Below are 21252 nucleotides of genomic sequence, written 5' to 3'. Positions count from 1 at the left end.
CCGCTGCAACCTGCGGAGGAGGAGGAAGAGGAGAGAAGAAGGAGCCGCAGCGGCTGAAGCCTCCCCGCGAGGATCTGCGGAGCGCTGTCCCTCTCCCCGCCTCACCGTTCCTCCGCCGCTTCCCTCCGGGGCCGCCGCCGCAGCATGGGCAGACGGCGGTGGATGCGCCTGCAGCCCTGCTTCCTATGGCTCAGCTGCCTGGCGCTCTGCGCGAACGGAGCCGCCGGGCAACAAAAGCCGCCGCCGCGGGTCCGCCCTGCGGGAGGAGCGGGCGGCATCTACCCCGCCGCCGCCGTCGTCGCGCACCGGGAGGAAGGGGCCGGCAGTGCCGCCGCTGCAGGCCGGGTCCGCCGGCGGGGACAGCAGGAGGCGCTCCGCGGGTACGGGCGCGCTCCGCGGGGAGGGATGGGGCCCCGCCGCTGCCCCGCGCCTCGCTGCCGCCCGGGGTCGTGTAGCGCTGGGGGGTAGCTTGGCGTTGGCGATGCTTTGCGCTGTGCTTCGTTGGTTTATGTACTGAGAAACTCAACAAAAAGTGGTTTTCCCGAGTGTTTCTGGGCACTTATCGCTGACCTAGTCTGTAAGTCTTCACGGTCCCTCTTGTCCCGGGTGCTGCAGGCAGCTTGTACATCCAGGCATGTGTGCTCAGCCCTGCGTCCGTCCCCTCGGCAGTTCCTGCAAGGATGGGTGCATGTGGCCTGCCGCCTATTCTGCTTTTCCTCTCACGCTAACCAGTGCTACTGATGTGAAATAGAAGGGCTTGGAACGCCTCACCATAGGGGAAGCATTATTGCTTTATGGAGGACTTAGTCTGAGTCGTAACTATGCATTTTTGTGTTTCACGTCACTGGCAGACCTAAGTTTCTTCCCATGTGCTCATAAAACTGGGGGTTCTGCTTGCATTGATATATATTAAATATGTATATATATATATACTGTTATGTAAACATTTTTGTATATGCACACATTTATACATATTTGTCTGTGTGACAGGCCAAATGTGTGTGGCTCTAGATTCCATTCCTACTGCTGCCCTGGATGGAAAACGCTCCCAGGAGGAAATCAGTGCATTGTTCGTAAGTGTCTTGACTTCAAGTTTCTGCTGCCCTAGGGGCAATAATAAGAATAAGTGTTCTTCTGTGAGTTACTGCCCCATTCAGTGTGAGGGAGGAGAATTCCTGCTGTAATTCATTTGGCTGGATCTGTCGTTGGCCTTGTGTTACATTTTTTTCCTTTTTTTTTTAAAAAAAAAAGGATTTACAGGTCCACATATCTTGAAAGACTGGCAGATTGCTGTATTTTCTTTGGTGCATTTGTAAAAGGCATGTTTCCACTTATTTTTTTAAATAAAAGAACAAGACAATGAAGGAAAAATGAAAAAAAAAACAAAAAACCTTCCATAAATCAAATTATACTGTAATATTGGAAAGAAAGAAGTCCAAAAGGTCTAGATGGAGAGAGCAAATGAGACCTCAAGTTTTCTGAAACTCCTGTGGTAGGCTTGGAACTGCAGTTCTTGGGAAAACTTTTTTACATCTGGGATGCCTATCCTCTTTTTTAGTTGTATTTTTTATAGCTATAGGGCACACAGACTGTGATTATTGTCTTTTCATAATAGATAGAGTGTTGACAGATGTGCTGTTGACATGGCTTGGCAGAAAAAAAAAAAAAATCTGCAGGATGCACCATGTAGGAAACATTGTCTGCTTGGAAAGGAAATTCAGAATTAAGTCAAAGTTTCTGTCTATTAGCTAAAAGCTGATATTGGGTACATCCTTTTTATTGGGAGACTGTTCCCATTCATCCCAGCCTGCTGTCATCATTTTTCCTAAAAATCATGCTCAAGTTCAGAATTCAGGTTCAAGAACACACTGCCTCTACCACAAGCATTAGAGGTCTTTGTATTACTCTGTTGAATGAGGTACAGAGATCCTGGACCAAGCTAGGAGGAATGGGAGGTAAACCAGCATCTTGGTGTGGCACTGAAAAGTGGCTGTGGCTGCTGCCTGCTGAGCAGGGCTTGTTCATACGTGTTCATTTGATGTGAGTGAATTGGCATTGCTAATGTTGCACCTGGCTGCACCATGGGTCACTGCTGTTCATCTCAGGCTAACTGTAGCATTTTTAGTGTCAGTACAGCTGTGAAGTAAAAGGAGCTTCTCATAATGTTTGGTCCTTATTTATTGTCTCTTACCAAGTCTCAGTATTGACTTACTTAAAACTGAGTTTTAGAAATGGATTCTGGCTGTCCAGTATGCCATTGGCTTGTAATAGATTTTTCAGTCTGCAGGGTACCCAGCTCCACAGCAGTCATGGAGATTCAACGATTTAGGTGCTTTCAGAAATCTGGATAAATCACTCTTGTGATTCTCAGTGACTCTTGCAGACTTTGGTCTCAAGTCTCTTCACAGCCAGACTAACTTCTGACCTGCCATTAATTTGTACATACAAAGAACAACTTTTAGCTCCTGTTTAACTTCCTGGACTTTAATTGCAGCTCTCCAACATGTTTGAAAAGTCAATGACCTTGCCAGGCCAAGCTGTCAGACTGGCAGCGGCATGTTCCAATTTGTATTTTGGGTGAAAGTTGAAGAGCGCAGATCTCTACACTCGCAGGAAATATTTGTGGAGGTGATGGTTCCTCTTGCTGGAGTTGCTGAGCTGGGCACAGCCCCTGAGGGTGACACAGGGCAGCAGATGGTCTTACTGGAGATGAGTTGATTATAACTATCTGGTGACTATAGCCAGTGATACTCAAGTATGCTGATGAGGACCCAGGCTGGAGAAAAGGTAGAAGAGAGAATGCACATTCTGCAAGGAACATATTTGAACTCTGAAATGGGGCAAGAAAAGTTTGCTTCCTTGGGAGAGACAGCTCATTCATGCAAGTTTTCCTACGTCCAAAGTGGAGCACAAGCATTCTGGGAAAGGCCTTATTTCTTTCTAATGTGGACTTTTTTTTTAGGTACTCAGTATATCCTTGGCAGATTATCTGCGTGAGGAATTTGTTCCATTTGTAGTCCTTCGGTTGAGAGATGTTCTTACTGGTTATTTAGTTCTGTCAAAACCCTGGAGATAGCTACAAAGGCACCGTGATGCTTGCTTGTCTTATTTATTTATTTATTTCATTTTTGCTTTACAACTCTTATGAGATGTGTACTTCTGAGATCCTCCTGTGCTGGACTGGACCTTAAAGTCTCAGGTTCTCCTGTGGTGCATTTGCTAATCCAGCAGATTATTTAGTTGAATTCATTTGGATCCCATTTGAAGTTTGGATTTAGAATTTAACTGTTTTCTGGCTCTGTGGTTTCTTTGTGCAGTAGAGCTCCGTTGGCTGGTGGGGGAGGAGAGAAGGAATAACTTGGGGCATGGTGAGGACAGCACAATAGTGTGCACTGTGTGTACATAATGTATTGTGGTCAGGCTTTCTGGAGAGCCATGTAAAATTAGTTTCACAATGAAAATGTGGGGATACATGAGTACAGATACAGTATTTAGGGAAACCCCACACAATATGGAAAGCTCAAACATTGGCTTCCAAAAAAACAGGTTTGCGTGTGGGCAGGCAGTCTTAGAAAAGAGAGATCCTGAAATGCTTCTGAAATAGGGATTGTAAGAGAGAAGCCTTACCATAAAGTAGAGTTCATTGATCATATTGTTTGTATTCATTCAGAACTTTGATTTTTCCTGAAGTTTTCTACTGGCCTTGTGGTCTAAAATACATAATTCCAATAATTTTACATCATTTGCGTAGTAGGTTGGCATTTCTGATGAGGGAAAGAGTTGACTGTATCAAGTAGTCAGACCAGTGTTTGAATATGTCGAGTTCCGTTCTGTTTGTCTCCAAGATTGTCAGAAATACCATTTATTCCAAAATTCAGTCTGCTTTATTTAACTTACATTTATTTTTTATACGTATATTAGCTGACCTAATGAACTGGGGGCGCTGGTTTTGTTTTTTTCTTGTTTGTTTTTAAAGGAGAAGCTGTTAACACACCTTTAGCTTTTTCCTGTAATTTGAGGCTAAGGTTACTGTCAATCATTGACTTCTGAAATGTGTTCTTCCCCAGCAATCTGCAGAAATAGCTGTGGTGATGGATTTTGCTCTCGCCCTAACATGTGCACTTGTGCAAGTGGACAAATATCACCTACTTGTGGACCGAAATCTAGTAAGGACTTACTGTATTTATTTTCTTTAGAGATATCATTTTAAATAATTATTGTTATCTGTTTATTATTATAATAATTTTTCATTGCTGAGTGCATATGTGTAACACAGACTTCAGTATCTATAGGCTTTTTGATATGGATTGGTTTTCCGTATGTGCATTATTACTCTTAGTGACAAAATTGAAAAAAGAAAAAAAAAAAAGATGCTTAAACAGGTAAACATATTTTAATGCAAATGTGTGCGGTATTAACATCTTCCTCAAGTCCATTTTCCTAAAAAATGAAAATTATGCAATCGTCAAGTTAATTAAAAGTACTAAGTTGCTAAATATGGTCATAGAGAAACTCTCTTCATTGTAGCTTCATCAATGCTTTAAAAATAAAGTCTTTCCCAATAGCTGTACGTAACAGCTTTTGTTACGGAATTCCTGAGCATGCCCTTAAATATGAAGTTGACGTCTGTTCTCAGATGTCTCTGTTTTTATCCATGCTTGCTTCCTGCTGTGGTGTTTGGCAAAAATGCTCATGCCCATGTGTCTCCTGGTCCCTGCAGCGCAGCAGTGCAGCATCAGGTGCATGAACGGTGGTACCTGCGCTGATGACCGGTGCCAGTGCCAGAAGGGCTATGTTGGGGTCTACTGTGGACAGCGTAAGTAGCCATCCTGGTGTGTCTGTGGTTGAGCCCTGCGGGCCAGACATCCTCCTACAGGCAGGATATGAACATAGAAAACACAGAGCAGAATGCTAGAGCAGAGTGATGCTGTTGTGGGGAACAGCATGTAGCTGGAAGCCAGTTCGTTTGTGACGTGCATTTGTAATCTCTGAGATTCAAAGTAGGGATTGAGTTCACCAAGTAGTTCTGACTGGAAAAATCCTTTAGGAGTGGTGACAGCAGGCATTCCATTTGCGTGTTTTTTGTTTTTGCTTTCAAACCATATGGTCAATTAATTTTTCATTCTCTTTGAAGAAATTTCTCAGAAGAGGTGCTTAACTGGTGTGCCACAGCAAGTTTTTCTGTTTTCTCTTTGACTAAGGAAAAAGATTAGATATAGTTCAAGTTCTTGGGTGTTTTTTAGTTGGCAGACAAGGTAGAAAGTCAATTATTGCACAGTTCTACCTAGGGCAGTATTGACAGGCTGTACAGATTTAGCGAACAATAGAAATTACTGAGACTGCAGTTTAAGGATTTGAAGTAAGGTGTTCTGAGGCTAGATGTTGAGTTCTTAGCTGAGAGGCTAGCTGGTGGAGGTCTGAAGGAAATAGAAACAAAAAAGGCCGCTGTACAAAGAATGGTCAGACTGGATAGTTTGGAGAATATCCTTTTGTCTTGCTGTTTTGACTTAGTGCTTTAAAGCAGCCTTTTTTTTTTTTTTCTTCTTCTGCTTGGGTAAGCTCTCAAAAAACTTAAGGTAATAGTTGTAACAACACAACCCTTGTTCATGACAGATTTACTTCTGAATGTTGGTGGCCCCATCGTGCACATCTTAAAGTCCTGAGCCAAATGTGAACGCTTTCAGACAGGCATGTTTAGAGTAAACAGATGAAAAGATGTCTCTAAAGCATTCCATAAAGCCTAAACATACTGTTGAGACTGGTCTCACCGAATATCTTGTTAGGTTCCCCACTGTGATACAGAGCATTTTTCTGATTTGAAAGGTTTACTACCTTTATATTCCTGAGGCCCTTTCTCACTGGATATTCAAATACATTATAAACCCTGGCCTAGAAACTTTTAGACTGGGACCTCTTTGCTGCTTTTCGCATGACTTAAAGACAGTGGGACTGTCTTTTAGGTGAAATTTGTTGATTTGGATTGTATGCTAACTTTGAACAAGGCTGTATGTCCTGGAAACAGTGACCCGGATAATAGCCAGAATTGATCAAAAAATGTTAATGATATTATTTGAACTAGTTGATGAATTGCCTCTCTTTCAAACTGAGAAGGCTTCATTGCTTTGAAGGGAGGCTTTGTTCTTGGTTCTCCCCATCGATAAATTGAGTGAGTGAGTGTGCAGAACTTTCATAACTGCAGAAGTACCTTTTCCTTCTTTCCATACTGTGCCTTCTTACCAAGAAAAAAAAAGTTTTATTTCTTTTAGGGATCCTTTTGGAAGCTTGGTCTCTGATGGTGCTTAAAGATAAATTAAATTAGTAATTCCTTTCCCTTGCTCCAAGCTTCTCTTCTTCTGCTAGCATTATGAATCCTGAGTCCCAGGCCCTGATTCCTGAGAGGTTTGTTGCTGCTGCAAGTGAATGTCACAACTTAATGCGTGCACAAATTAGTTGGGTTTGTACCTGCTAACTTTGGTGATGGATGTAAGTTCTTACGATTAGAGACTATTGCTGCACAACCATTTAAACAGTGTACTGAAGTTAAGTGTCTGCCAAAAAGCTGTGCTGAATAAGATTAATTAAACAGCTGTTTGCAATTAAGGTGGAGCAGGTGTAAGTACTAATGGAATTTGACCTGAACAATCATTATTGTTAATGTTTGTCTTTGGGTCCAAAGAGACTTAGAGGAGTTGACGGAAAAAAAATGAGTTTTGAATAACATGGATGCATAAAATGTTGTTAATATAGCTTTTTTTCATTCTTTTTGTTAATTGAAGCTGTCTGTGAAAAAGGTTGCCAGAATGGAGGACGGTGTATTGGACCTAATCGCTGTGCATGTGTCTACGGGTTTACTGGCCCTCAGTGTGAAAGAGGTAAAAGAAATAAATAAGGCAGTTATGAGCAGTTATGTGCAGCCATGTGCATGTGCATGTTTTGAAAAGTATATTTGCCAGCTGAGCCAGTAGGTTCACGAAAGTCATTTGTTCTTTGTACTTTTAGAAAGCATGTCCTTATGGTTGGATAGCCACAGCTCAAGATGGCAAATACAAAGCTCGTACAGCTGGGAGGAGTTTGAGTTGATCCTGTTTTGTGTGATAGTTGAAAGATGAGCTATCTTTTTCTCTTAGCTACATGATATTATATGAGAGCAGATTGCACCTCAGATTGCTGTGTATTAGAATCACACATACATAATTAGATCAGGGTTACTTGCTCTGGTTAATTCTGTTGTACAGGAAAAAGTAAGACAAGGAAGAAACTTTTCTCATTTGTTAAAACAACTGAAAAGTACTGAAGTTAAAGTGCTTTTGTTAATTGGGTGATCAACGTAGGACATTATTTTAAAATTTTATAGAGAAATTCTTTAGCTTTCTTTTTTCTGACAAAAAGTCAGTTTTAATGATGCTGAATAAAATGTTTCTACTGTTACACTATGTGATTAGCACATAAATAATTAAGGCACTGTCTGTATATCTCCGTTTACTCTTGATCTGTTTGCACTCTCAGAAATCTAAATGCTTTGCTTTTTAGTAAATGAGAACGTTGTTTTTATTTTCAAAGGTGACTCTAGAGAAGTAGTAATGTAGAACTGCTGCTCAACATTATTTTGTGTGTATCAAACTAACAAGCTTAACCCAATTGACTGTCCTGCTGGGCTGGATTTTTAAAGAGTGGATATAAATGGGAACTGCTTTACAGAATATGATAAGAATCATACATTATTTACAATGAAGTTGTCAACAGTAATCAAAGCTGATGCTGAAGATCTTAGCAGAAATGTTATTCTTCATCTTCCTTTAAGTTGGTGTGTTTGCAAATATGTTCTCATCAAAAAGGACACTGAAGAACTGAGCAACAGTGTTGTGAAGTCCCAAGTGCTTTCAAATATTGTTGTCTTACCCCTTTAAACATTCAACAGATTGTTAATTTAAAAAGCAGGATGGGGTCATTTACGTCAGTAGAAAATAGTCTAGGGTTACTCTTGTAACATCACATTCTTACTTGAGCGGTGGGTAAGACACTCAGGGCAAAATCAGACTTCTTAGAATCATAGAATAATGTAAATGTGAAGAGACCTCCACCAGGCCGTCTAGTCCAGCCCTTCAATTAGCAATCTGCTCAGCTTGCTCATGTTTGTGTCCTATCAGCAGTGTTGTAGTATGAAGACATACAGCATTGGAAATTTCACCTTCCCTGTACAACCTGTTCTACTGTTTGACCATGCTCGTGGTGGAAACTTCTATATTAATACCTAATCAGAGTTTTGTGTGTTCCATTTTGTGTTTCTTGCCTCTTGTCTGAGTCCTTCGAGACTCCAAGAAGAATCTCTCTCCAGTTTCTCTGCATCCTATCACAGGAAGCAATATACCCCTCTTAAACTCTCCTCTTGTTAAGGCTGCGCAAACTTTGGTCCATCATCCTCCTCACACAGAGCAGGTGCTCCAGCTCCCTGATCAGTGTGGTGCCCCTTCCCTGAACCTTCTTCCATATGTCCATATCTTTTCTTCTATTGGAGAGTGAAAAACTACGCATTACTCTGGTGCAGTCTAACAAGGGCCAGATAGGGGCAGAGGGTCTCTGCTGGAATGGATGCTCCTCTCATATTGATAAACCCTGTCGAACTGGCCTTCTTTGCTGCAGGGATGGACAACTAATGCATATTAAGGTTTTTGTCTACTTGGGCCCCCATAATCCTTTTCTAAGAGCCTCCTGGCTGTGAGTTGGCCTCTAGCCTGTATTGTTCCATTGAGTTAGTTCATCCTGGTTGTGAGACTTCATCTGCTTTTGTTGAATGTTTTGAAATAACTCCTAGACTATTTTTTATTTTTATTTTTTAAGCTGTCTGGTCACTCTGGGTCTGTCCTCCAGTATATCAGCTGGTGCCTCTGGTTTGGTGTCTTCTCCAAGCTTGCTGAAAGAGTGTTCTTGTGCCATTACCCAAGTTGTTAATGAACACATTATGCTGTTACTTGTTCCAGTGATATTCCCTGAAGCCTGCACTAGCTTTCTGTCCTCAGCTGCAATTTGCACAACTCTTTAAGCAAGCAGACCAGCTTTCTGCTCACCTTCTTTATTGTTCGTGTATTCAGCCTATTTCTCTCAAATGGCTGTCTCACCATGGAAGGCTTCTGCTAGGTTATGTGCTAGGTCAGGCAGACTGACTTTAGCAGACTGCCCTCCTGTCTTCATGTTAGTTACCTCAATTTTGAAAGCAGTGATGGCAATTACCCTTGACTTATGCTGTCTGTCCATGAATATCTTGCCCTTCTGTGTTTGGAAGTAGCTTCTACCATAGAATTCCGTGTTGTAAGTTCATCTGGAGGCACTCAAAGCTGCATGTATGTTAATTGTGAAAGCAACTTCTACTGTTTCTGACATTTGTTGACTGGGAAAATGAAAATAATGTGCTTCTGGAAAACAAATATTTGAATGAAACTGAAAAAAACAGGAATTTGTATTTGCTATTCCGTGTTTGTTTTCTATACCCACTAGATGTCACAAGCAACAGAGAAATGTGAAGTACGAATTTGTTTCTTTGTCTGTAATTACTTATGGTTTTCATTCTTAAAATCAGATTGACACTTGCTGCTGTTGGTTTAGTTTTTGCTGTTGTGTTATATCCAGCCCATTCCTTACAGTAAATTCTTGTGAATGAAGCTCAAGTACCCAATTCTTTCACATTTATGTGAGTGTGGAAAGTCAGAAACATCAGTCCGTCAAGAACTCTGCTAGTGTTTGTAACTGTTTTCGGAAATCTGTCTTTGTAGAATGAATGGTTTCATCTAGCAAAAAGAAACACTACCTGTCTTATCAATTTAGGATGGATTTTCAAAGCAATGTGAAGTGGTTGGACAATATGAATTTGCTTTATAGTTTGAGCCATAGTTCATGTGGAGCTAATACTTGGATACCTTCAATAGATAGATAATAGTTCTATCTGGACAATAATGTAGTAGAATCATAATACTGAAAATAAATTTTTATTATTCTTAGTGTAGTCTGCATTCAGAAATATTTTATTTAATGCCAGAAAACTTGGTAGGCTTTCTTTTTGTCAGAAGCAGTCACCCATAATTAAGATTTCCTTTTAGTTTAGGATCTGACTTGTTTCAGCGCTGTGGAATCTTATTAATAGACAGGACAGACTCCAACTGTGGGAATAGCTTAGTCTTTTTTAAGGATGGTTATGTGTGCAAAATAGGTTGACTTCTGTGAAAGATTCAAGTGCTAACAGATGTTTTAACTTCATTTTTGCTGTGACAAAAGCTTTACAGTCTGCTTTCTTACAGTTCATTATGAAAATATAAAACTGCAGAATTCAAGAGAAAAAGGAAGTAAATAACTGTATTTTGGCACCTCTGTTAGCTGTCTTTCAAAGTCATGTATTCAGTCTACTATTGAAACATGATGTGCAGAATGTTACTGTTTTAGGACATTTAAGCCATTGTTCTTTTGTTCTTTTTTTTTTTTTCCTTCTTTTTTTAGTTGGAAAGTATGTTGTATTTAGACGTCTGAAGCTTCTTGCTTGAAATTAGAGATAGTAGGCAAAATTTACTTCTGCTATGGTCACCAAAATGTAGCACATGTAAATTATATATTTTATATATATATATATATATATATATATATATATATCTCATTTTGTATTTGTAAAGTGGAAAGGATTAAATTAAATTTCTCCTTATCTTTTCTCTTGATGTTGCATAGCCTTTCTCAGTTCAGTTGCAATATCAGGATCGTAAGTACTATAAAATGAATAAAGAGGGGTATATGCAATCCGTGAAGTTCTGGCTTTTCTTACATGCCATTCTTACATGGCATCCGTTACATAGTCCTAATTCATGCTGTTTAGGGGGAAAAAAATACTGTGGTAGGAGTTCATGATCTGTGGTGCAACGTGTGGTAGCAAACTTCATGTGTGTTTTAAATATGTTAGGCCTTTGTGAAATACTTTGTAAAATACGAGAAAGCTAGTTGTAGGCAAGGTAACATAGATACTACTGTGCTTGTCAGGTTAAACAGAGTATGATGTGCCTATAGGGAGGGATTAATTTCTCTAAAATAAATAGTTGCTCTGTTTTTTCATAGCTACCTAAGGTTGTAATTGTGGAAGTGGCTCAGTGCACAATATTTAACCCATCAAACACATGCAAAGAACTTACAAGGTCGCACAGTATTTTTCTTAAAGCTGCTCTTGCATGCACTGCTCTGTAGTCTGTTCTGGTATTGCCTTTCTTATGAGGGTGACCACCAGCTTGTAAACTTGTATATAAACACGTTGGTTGCTGTTGATTTATTAGATTGTCTTTCCTTTTCATCTATTCCATTGGCTTGCAAATTTTAGACTTAAGTGGGGTAGAGCATCTCTGAAGATGCTGGATTTTAGAATTTATTGGCATAGCATGCTTTGCTGACTTTCAGAAAATTCTGTCATATTTCCAAGTGTAAATGGCAAGACAAAATTTTATGAAGAAGAAGCTAGTAACTTATTGTACTTTTGTTCAGTAAAAGAAAGATGATTTCTGTAATGTATACTGGCAGTGACTACTAATAATGCAATACTTCTAATTTACCTGAGCTGAATTACATAAAAAAAAATGTAAAGGATACCTTAAATCTTTATTCTCTCCAACAGTGATTTACAGGTTAGATTTTTAACCTACTAAGAACTTAATAATTTACAACAAAACACAGAAGTCAGTGATTTCTTTATCTGTTTGTAGAAGTTCCATTATGCTTTGCAGTTAAAAAAAAAAAAAAAAAAAAAAAAAAAAGCCTCTGTACTTTAATTTTAAACTGATTTTAGCAACAGTTCATTACTCCTTAACTAAAATCATATAGTTTTCATTAGCAAGGGAAGTTCACATAATCTTATCAGAATTATAAGGGATTTTGTCTTGTTGGTTTTTTACGTTACTGTGTTTTGAATGCATGATTCTTATTGTTCTGTAAATTAAGTTCTTTTAAAATAGATATTTTCTTCCTAATTTAGAACATATGTAGCTCTCCTTGAGATTGGCCTCCCAGACTCAGTTATATGATAAAACGTGACTGCTTGTTCAGCTATCTGGGCTCCTAGCAGACTAATTTCCGGGCTGGAGACAGGAGGCTGAGCAGTAACTAATGACTGGCATGATTACAGTATTTAACTTGAGACTTGCTGCTGGGTTAACAAGAAAGCAGAACCTGTCTGGGAGCTTGTGCTTTACTCTTTCTGATATATACAGTGACCTTTTATATTTCCTGTCAAAGTCTGTTCTTTTGGTCAGCTTCTTCTCCTTGATTTGCAAACACAAAAGATGCAAGCATTTGATTTTGTCTGTTGTTTTTACAAAAAAAAAAAAAAATTAAAAAGATGTTGAAATTTAGCTGTCCTACCTAGTGGAAGAAAACTGGGAAAAAAAAAAAAAGTCCACAAGAAACCAAATGAAGCAGAATAAATGGCCTGATCCTCAATTTTTTTCTGGCATGATCAGTTCTTTTGATTTCTCAAGCTGTCTATATGAGAAAACAATATTTTTGTTCCTGATCACAGCCTGTACTTTTTTTTTTTTTTTTTTTTTTTTTGAATAGTCGGTGATACATAGAGGTTTATGTAGCAGGATGGAAAAGCAGCATTTTTTTCCTTCTTTGTCATGGGTTAGTGGACGAGAAATGGGAGAGAGACATCCTGTCACTGCTGAAAATCTGCCTTCATCCCACGTGGAAGAACAGTGCTTGCAGACTGTGCAAAAGTGGTGGGATGGGTGCCTCACATTGAGAAGCAAGGGGTTTTTGGGTTGAGTAGGAATAGCTTAGTGAAGAGCGCCGAAGAAGAGAGGGAACTTCAAATCGGGCAGATGAATGAAGAGAAAAAGCGTAAATATAGCAGTTGAATACAGCATAAGAACTTCAGAAAGGGAGGAGCTTTTGGATTGTTCTCAGTAAAATTGTTGCTTGTGAATCTTAGCCAAGTGTGCATGTTGCACCTGCAGTTCCTAGTGGTACATGAAGCAGCAGCAGCTCTGACCAGTGACAGGAGAGTCCAAGGAGAAATGGACTGATGGAAGAGTGCAAAGTGAGATGACAACGGAGGGAGGAGGTGGCTTGGGAAATGGGGTACTGCAGGGGAATATCCAAATAGGCTTGAGGCAGTCTGCTGGACATGAGCCAGCAGTGTGTGCTTACAGCTCAGAGGACTGACTCTGTTTTCAGTTGCGTTGAAAGAGGGGTGGCCAGCAGGGAGAGGGAGGTGACCGTTTCCCTCTGGTCAGTTCTTGTGAGGCCCCATCTGCAGTATTGCATCCAGGCCTGGGGCCCCCAGAACGTGAAGGACATGAAACTCTTGGAGCAGGTCCTGAGGTGGACCAGTAAGATGGTCAGAGGGCTGGAGCACTTTTCCTATGAAGAAAGGTTGAGTGAACTGGGCTAGATTAGCTTGGAGAAGGCTCCGAGGAGACCTCATTGTGGCCTTCTAGTACTTGAAGGGTGTGTATAAACAAGAGGGGGAATGGCTGCTTTCAAATTTGGATACTGATAGGACAAGGTGGAATGGTTTTAAACTGAGACAGGAGAGGGTTAGGTCAGACATTAGAAAGAAGTATTTCACAGAAGGTGGTGAAGTACTGGAACAGGCTGCCCAAGGAGGCTGTGGATGCCCCATCCCTGGAGGCATCGAGGCCAGGCTGCATGGGGCTCTGGGCAGCCTGGTCTGGTGGTTGGCAACCCTGCTCATAGTAGGGGTGTTTGAACTGGATGATCATTGTGGTCCTTTTCAACCCAGGACATTCAGTGATTGTATGATGTCACTGAAACAGAGATCTGTTTCCTGGGATAAAAGAGCATACATCTCACGTTGTATTTGAGAGCAATTGCTTTCATGTGATCTTCTCGACAGGAAGGTAGTTTGTTTTGATCTGTTTAAGGACGAAGATGAGAATGGGTAAAAAGAAAATATTTCTTCTATCCAGCAAGATGCTGAGGTTAAACAAATGCAAAGAAATAACTAGGGTAAAGGAAGGGACATATCAGTGAACAGCATATATACTAACTGAAGCAGAAGAGGAGAAAATTCAGATTTAAAGCAAGCAAGGAGGGAATAAAATACTTAAGAAACTTCACTTTCCTGTGACAGGTATGTAAAAGATCTTGTATGCAGTTCCTCAATATCTGTTTTTTGGTTGTTGGACCATGAGAAGCAGAGATATTTCAAGTTCTGTGAGTTACAGTGAGAATAACTGTGGACCTTTGAGGGCTTACACATGGGATTGGATGCTTTGAAGGAGTACCCCAGTTTTTTTGGATGCTTAGTAGCAAAAATGTTCTTGTGGTTGATGAGCTTTTCTCTTTTAGTAGGAGCTGTGGGGATGTTATATCTTATTTTTGCAGTTTCTTTTTTTGTTTGTTTTTGCTTTATAGTGGCTAGCATGAGGCTAAACTGAAATAGATTTTCATTGTGTAGGATAGAATGTGTGCATGTAAGTGGGTCCCTGCTCTGAAGAGCTAACCAGACAAAGCATGTATTATTGCCTTCACCCACTCTGAAAGGGACTGGGGCACTGTGAGACTGCAATTCATTGAAGGCTGAGCAGGGTTGTTTCAGCAGGCTTAGTAGTCAACCAATATCCTGAGTTGTTTTAACTAGAGAGGTCATACATATCATTTTGTTGGAGTTAGTGTGAGACTGCTGAATTTTGCATTTTGCATGCTCAGGGAGTGAATGTAATTGAAAATGCCGGACATTATTATTATTATTATTCCTTTTTTTTTTTTTTTTTTTTTTTTTTAGTGCATAGAAAATGGAATACTTAGCTGCTGAACACTAATTTTGTTCATTTTCAGTCTGCTTTTATCCATTGGGATCATGTGTTGAGACACTTTCTGTTTGTTTGTAAAGGAACCACTCTGGGTCTGTTGACTGAATTGAGAAAAATACTATTTCACTGGCATCTTCTGATAGCCTCATTCAGTTCACGGGGGTGTTCATCTACAGTGAAATAAAAACATGGGTTAAAAGCGCTACAAAATCCCCTCTTAAAAAAAAAACAAAAAAACAAACAAACAAACAAAAAAACAAAAACAAAACTCAATAAAGAAGCATTTATGTCAGCTTTTCCCACACATAGGAAAAGCTGTGTATTAGCAAAATGCTTCAGTTTCATTTATCTTATTTCCCTTCAAGATAGTAAGAGATAACAATTACAGATGTCTGTGGCAATAAGGTGAAATTTTATCTGACATAAATTTGGCAACTCCATATATAGATATTGAAATTGTCTACTTGTGAAGAACAAGAAGGTGAATATCTTAAGTTAGAGAAATACGTCAGATTGTTTGTTAGAAGATCCTGATAGTTATTTTCATTGTTTGTTTGAGACTAGAGATCTCAAACTCTGAGTATGATGTACTTTTTGGTTTGCACAGTTAAGTGCGGTCCATATTCAGGCAACTCCAGTTGAAGATATTTGCATACATGAGTGGTTTGATCATAGTATCATAGAATCATAGTCATCTCTAAAGTTGTGAAATCCACCCGTTAATGTAGCACTGTAAAGTCTACCACCAAACCATGTCCCATCAAACCAAGCAGTACATCTATGCCTCAAGGGATAACAACTCAACTACTTCCCTGAGCAGCCTGTCTCGATGCTTTACAACCCTTTCAGTGAAGATATTTCTCCTAATATCCAATCTGAGCCTTTTCTGGTGCAACTTGAGGCCGTTTTCTCTTGTCCTAATTGCTCTTTGCTTGGTACAAGAGACCAGTCCTCAGCTCATTGCAGCTTCCTTTGAGGTAACTGTAGGAAGCAATGAGGGTTCCCCTGAACCTTTTTTTTCCCCTTGATTAAATAACTCTGATTTCCTTAGTTCTTCAAAGGACTTATTCTCTATACCCATCACCATCTTTGTGGCCGTCCTGTGAATGCACAGCAGCACTTTTGTTCTTGTTTTAAGGGCTCAAAGTTGAACACAGTATTCTAGGTGCAGGCTTAGCAGGGCCAAGTGCAGGGGGAAAATGACTTGCTCTGTGCTGCTGTCCACAGTCTGATACAGCTTACGATGCCATTGGCCTCTTTGGCCACGTGGGCATACTGCTGGCTTATATTCAGACAGCTGCTGACCAGCACTCAAGGTTCTTCTCTGCTGGGTATCTTTCCATCCACTCTTCCCCCAGCAAATGGTGTTGCATGGGGGTTGTTGTGACCCAAATGCAGGACCTGGCTCTTACTCTTCTTGGTCATCATACAGCTGGCCTTGGCCCCTTGATCCAGCGTGTTCAGATTGCACTGCAGAAGCAGAGGGGAAGGAGGGTGGAGGGAGAAAATGCTTTCAACTTTCCCTTCTCCCCACTTTCATAAGTGGACAACTTTTCAAAATTGAAAACCCAACAAGATGTCTACATGTGTTTAAAATTTCTCCCTTCTCGCTGTGCGAAGATTTAACATTTTGCAGTTTTAAAAAAGATAACAGATTACACTGAACGTGCTGTTGGCAGTAATGATTAAGAAAATAATGTAATCCCTTTTTAATTTGGATACTTAAATGTGTGTTGGTTAGTGTTCCTTCCATCTTTTCCTCTGTCTTTATCATTGCATTCAGTCTGTTTTGTAAGTATCTAGAAAAAAATGGGTGCAGCAAACAAAGCCGCTTTATACTGAAAAACTAGTGAAGGCTAGCATTTAGTTGTGTAGTATATACATGGAGAGTAGTACGTTGTCACTGAATGCAGAAGATAAAGCTGATTATGTTGTTTTGGATAGGAGAAGACCATGATGGCAGGCTTGGCAAGTATGAACCTGTGGCTGACAGATGCAGTGGAAGCACAATCATTTGGGAACAAGCTAAAATCGATGTCAGAGATCAGAGCTTTATTTGCTAATTAACGAATCAATTATAATCTCTGGTCTAGAGAGTTCCTGTGCCCTTTGCTTCGAATTAGTAGTATAGAGCAGATATAAGCTTCTCTAAAGCTGACACTGAAAAGAGGAGAAAGAAACAGAAAAAAACAACAAGAAAAACCCCAACAACCAGAAATATGAATAATGCTGTGTCCTACCTATCAGTAGGTTCATCCAAAAAATGAGACCATCTCGAATCTTTCAGCAAAGCAGCCTTATTACTTTTATCACTAGTTGGTTTTGAAGCACTTGGTATCCTTAATAGTTTCTAGCTAGTTCAGGCATGACAGCTAATTATTGAAGTGTCCCAGGGTTATCATACTTTGTGTTACACAAAAGCAGAAATTATGTCTTTAAAGCAAGTCTGCTAAAGATAGATGAGAATGAGGGTTTGAATCTTGGAGTGGACCATATTCAAAATCTAGAAAGTTTTCACTGAAAAGAAAGCCAAAGATCAACAGTCCCTAAAAAGAAGTGGGGAGTGTGTTGCGGAGGAGAAGAAGATTGCAGGAAAGTTCTGTCCAGTTTTGTCTCTTTTTTTTCCTCTTTGAGTGTTTTTTTCTCTTTGTCAGATACATTGGATTGACTTTTTTTTTTTTAATAGATTAATGAGAAGGTGAACAAAACTGTGATGGCTTTGTTAAGTTTCAGAAGGAATAAAAAAAAGTATCTTCAGGGAAAAATAAAAAAGAAATAGTACAGTTTTTTATTAACCATATTATTGTAAATATCTCCTGAATAGTATGGACATATTACCAGATTATCTCCACTAAAATCCAGGGTTGTTAAGAGACTGCAGTTTGTGATTTTGAGGTTAAGTTTAGACTGAGAAAAATGCACTTAAGATATGGATGAGAAAGGCACAGTTTTTAAGTGGTGTATGGGAAAGGCAATCTGAAATGTAAAGGAGCTGCTGTTACTAGGGACAGTAGGTTTTGAGTTCTTCAGCAGCTTGTAAGAAAAGTTTTCCAACAAAAAAATAAGTTAATTTACTTAACTTGAAATGGTGTTCTGAAGAGAAAACAAGTAAAATAAAAACCTCCAACACAAAAGAACTGTGACTTGCTGATAGGAATTGCCTTTCGTAAAGAAAATGCAAAGCCCCCCAAAATACTCAGGTGAGTAGGAAAGCTTCTGTGGAATTTAGGAAGTGCTGATGTTTACTGTTGCTTATGTAAGCATTGTAGGCAGATTTTAAATTAGGGGAAAAAAAAGGAAAACTCTTTACTTGAAGAACCTAGTTTGAGGATATTGTGAAATGATGGAAAAGTTAAATGCTGGTTTTTTTGGTTTTTTTTTTTTTGTTTGTTTTTTTAAGGTTAGACAAATTGATTTCCTGACAAATTTAAAAATACCGTGTTAAGAGAAAGCTTGAGAGGAAACTTTAGGTTATTGAAGAACCTTGAATGTTGTTGATTTCTATAACGACTACAAGTTGAATTTGTGTTTGGTTTCTGTTCTGCTTAGAACTGGTACTGTTTTTTGGAGGAGGGAACTGAGGGAATGCTTGCAAAACTGTGCTCATGAAGAGATTCTGCTGAAATACAGTCTGAAACGCTTTTAATGTTGCAGAGAGGTTTTTGTTACCCGGGAACACAAGGTGAACTGAAAGAAGCTCTTGAAGGTGCCTGAACAGGAAGCTGCAGAGCATAGGAGATCTGCCACAGAATCAGACCCAGGGAGCAGTCTCACTGATGTTCCCCACCCCACCATAGACAAATGAATGGGAAAACCTTCAGTGACATTTCCGTACAGTATTCTCCCAGCTCTGTAGTTCAGAATTTTTCCTGACCAAGTGGTCATTTTTATCACTCACCTCTTCTTTCATTCTGTGGGTTTTTGAAGAGCCGTTGGTTGGGGTCCTTTGGGATTACTTGTGGATGGTATCTGCTCCCATCTGATGGAAGTGTTGACTCATTACAGAACTCCACTAAGTATATAGACTTTGATTTCTCTTGTACAAAAGCTGCATTGATTCTTCCACAGAGCTCCATTTATCAGTATTCCTTCATCAGTTGAAGCCTAGATGTTGACAAAAGGAAGCATACAATATGCTTTTTGACTCTGGATGTTTTTTAAATTCAGATCGGTGCTGGAATAGGGTTAGGAATGGAAGCTAAAACAATTCTGCAATCTTTTGCTTTCTTTTAGAGAAGATGCATGGATTTCTGTAAACTTGTAATACAGTTGTATTCTGGCTTTCTGTGGCTTACGTCTCCTTTTGGCTGTCTGATAATTTGCTTCACAGGACTATTTTAGTCCTCTGGTTCGCAAATTCTGGTCGTGGATTCTCTGCATAGAAATAACTTTGGGAACGTTTCACCTCATGCAGCTCTTCTGTATTATGCATTTTCTATTACTAATATTTAGTGTTGAAAAGAAGTTTTTAAATGGAAAGCTTTAACTGTCCTTAAGATGCAGCATGGAAAGCATTTTATAGTGATTCTCTTAGTCTTTGTGTGAAGACTGTCAGGTCTTGATGGGGCAAATCAGAAAGCAGTTTTGCCTTGCATCCTTAGCATTGACCTACTAGCCAAAAGCATCTGCAAAAAGCATGAGGTGTGAATCTGGGAGCTGGGCAGAGCCCTGCAAAGATGCAGAGCTGTGGCTAATGTCCTCGGTGTACAAATGGTGAAGGCAAAGTGGCTCCTCTGCCAGGCAGGCCCAGCCATGGCAACTTCAGTCCCCTCCAGTCTCCTCCTCGTTTCCCAATGGAATGGTGGAAGGAACAGGAAGGACTGAAGCGTTGGAGCTGAGATACAGGCAATTCTGTATGTGAAGAAAAATGGCAAGCACAAGAAAAGCCAAACAAGGAATTCATTCACTGCTTCCCATTGGCTGTCAGATGCTCAGCCATTCCTGGAAAGCAGGGACATCACACATACTGGTGATGTGGGAATACAAACTCTGTAACTCCAAGTGTTCTCCTCTTCTTCTTTCCTCAGCTTTATTGTTTATAACACATCGTGCAGTACAGAACATCCATGTGGTTACTGGGGTCAGCTGTCCTGGAAGCATTCTCTCCCAGCTTCTCGTACATTCCTTGCCTTCTCACTGGGAACTGCAGAGAGAGGGAAAAGCTCTGCTCAGCTATAGCAATAACAGTGCAGTGTTACCAATACAGTCTTAGACACAAATCCAAAACGCAGCACTGTCCCAGCTGCTGTGAAGAAAATGAGCTCCGTATAGCAACTAAAAAGCTCATCAATACAGATTTACAGTGAACTTTTTAAGAAAAGAAAAGAAGAAACACGAGCTCCCAAGAATTCATCTCTAGTTGAAATTTACATTAACTTTTAAAATTCACTTTTAAAATTAAGAATTAATAATTGATGCAACAGGTTGAAAATAAACTTTAATTCTAAGTAAATGTAAGCACAGGCTAGTCTCACTGAAGTTTGAAATGAGACTTCTTTATAATTCCAACCATTTTAAGTATTGGTATTGTAACTTGTTTCCCTTGCTTTCAGGGTTTCAGACTGTGTCATAACTACTCATCAAATGGTCTTGAGTTTATGCTTCGATGCAAAGTTATGTTCACTGAAAGGATTTCATTAGTAAATCATGTAGTCACAGAAATCATTGTTATCTGAAAAACAGTTGAAGAAGAGTTAGCTCTGTCGCGTTCACTGTTTGGGAAGCAGAAAGAACATGACCAAAAAAAACCCGAACTTGTACAAAACGTGTTACTGGCAAAGATTTTATTGAAATGATGAGGATAAATGCTTAATTAGAAAGTGCACTGCTATGGTTCCTTTGGGAGAATGGTCATTCTTCTTCTTAGGAAGCTGTGTGTTCAGGCTGATTCACTCTTCCCAAGAAGAGGACTACTGAGTGTAGTGATCTGGATTTTCTGAATGCAAGTATGGAGGGTATCATTTCCTCTAGTTTTGTCACAGATTAATTTATACACTGCTCTAGTTTTTAGCAGCTGAGACTACAGAGTGGCCCAGGTTTGCTGCACCATCAGAGATTGCTTATTTAAGAGCTTGAAATTTCGGAAATGGTAGAAAGCTGAAGATGGCTTAATCTTTTCATATACTGGAAAGCAGAGCGCTTGCAGAGATTGAAGGTAGCTTAATTTGTTAATATTAGCTAATTTAATATTTACATTTTATATAATTATAAGTTGAATTTGGATTGATTTGTTATTGGACCATCAATAAATATGTTTGTAATGAACCTATGATTTTCTGCAGTAAAACGGTGGAAGAAAACTATCACATTTTTGGGTAGTGTCTCCTTAGAAACACTGATTTATAGAAGCCTATTGCTGATCTTAGCTGACTCTTCATAGAGAATTTTAATAGTTGCTACCTAAACTTACCCATATAATAGCCAGTGATGTGGAAAATAACCAAAGAAGCCTCAAGAA

At 39.6% G+C, this 21252-nt stretch overlaps 1 protein-coding gene across 2 annotated transcripts in view; it reads left to right on the top strand.

Annotated features, from left to right (window-relative positions):
• Positions 1–144: 144 nt before the first annotated feature.
• FBN2 (fibrillin 2) overlaps positions 145–21252 on the top strand; it is a 157269-nt gene continuing 136161 nt past the window's right edge. For both annotated transcript variants that reach the window (XM_042822846.1, XM_042822847.1), the window contains exons 1-5: positions 145–380; positions 991–1073; positions 4068–4166; positions 4721–4816; positions 6777–6872. In XM_042822846.1, the coding sequence (XP_042678780.1) occupies positions 145–380; positions 991–1073; positions 4068–4166; positions 4721–4816; positions 6777–6872 (610 nt within the window). The remainder of the gene's footprint in view (positions 381–990; positions 1074–4067; positions 4167–4720; positions 4817–6776; positions 6873–21252) is intronic.

The sequence above is a fragment of the Centrocercus urophasianus genome, unplaced genomic scaffold, assembly GCF_019232065.1.
Source record: "Centrocercus urophasianus isolate 14NV4802_14NV808 unplaced genomic scaffold, USGS_Curo_1.0 seq_21, whole genome shotgun sequence".
NCBI classification, from domain to species: Eukaryota; Metazoa; Chordata; class Aves; order Galliformes; family Phasianidae; genus Centrocercus; species Centrocercus urophasianus.
Note: the sequence above shows the minus strand (reverse complement) of the source record. Positions and strands in the feature narration are given on the sequence as shown.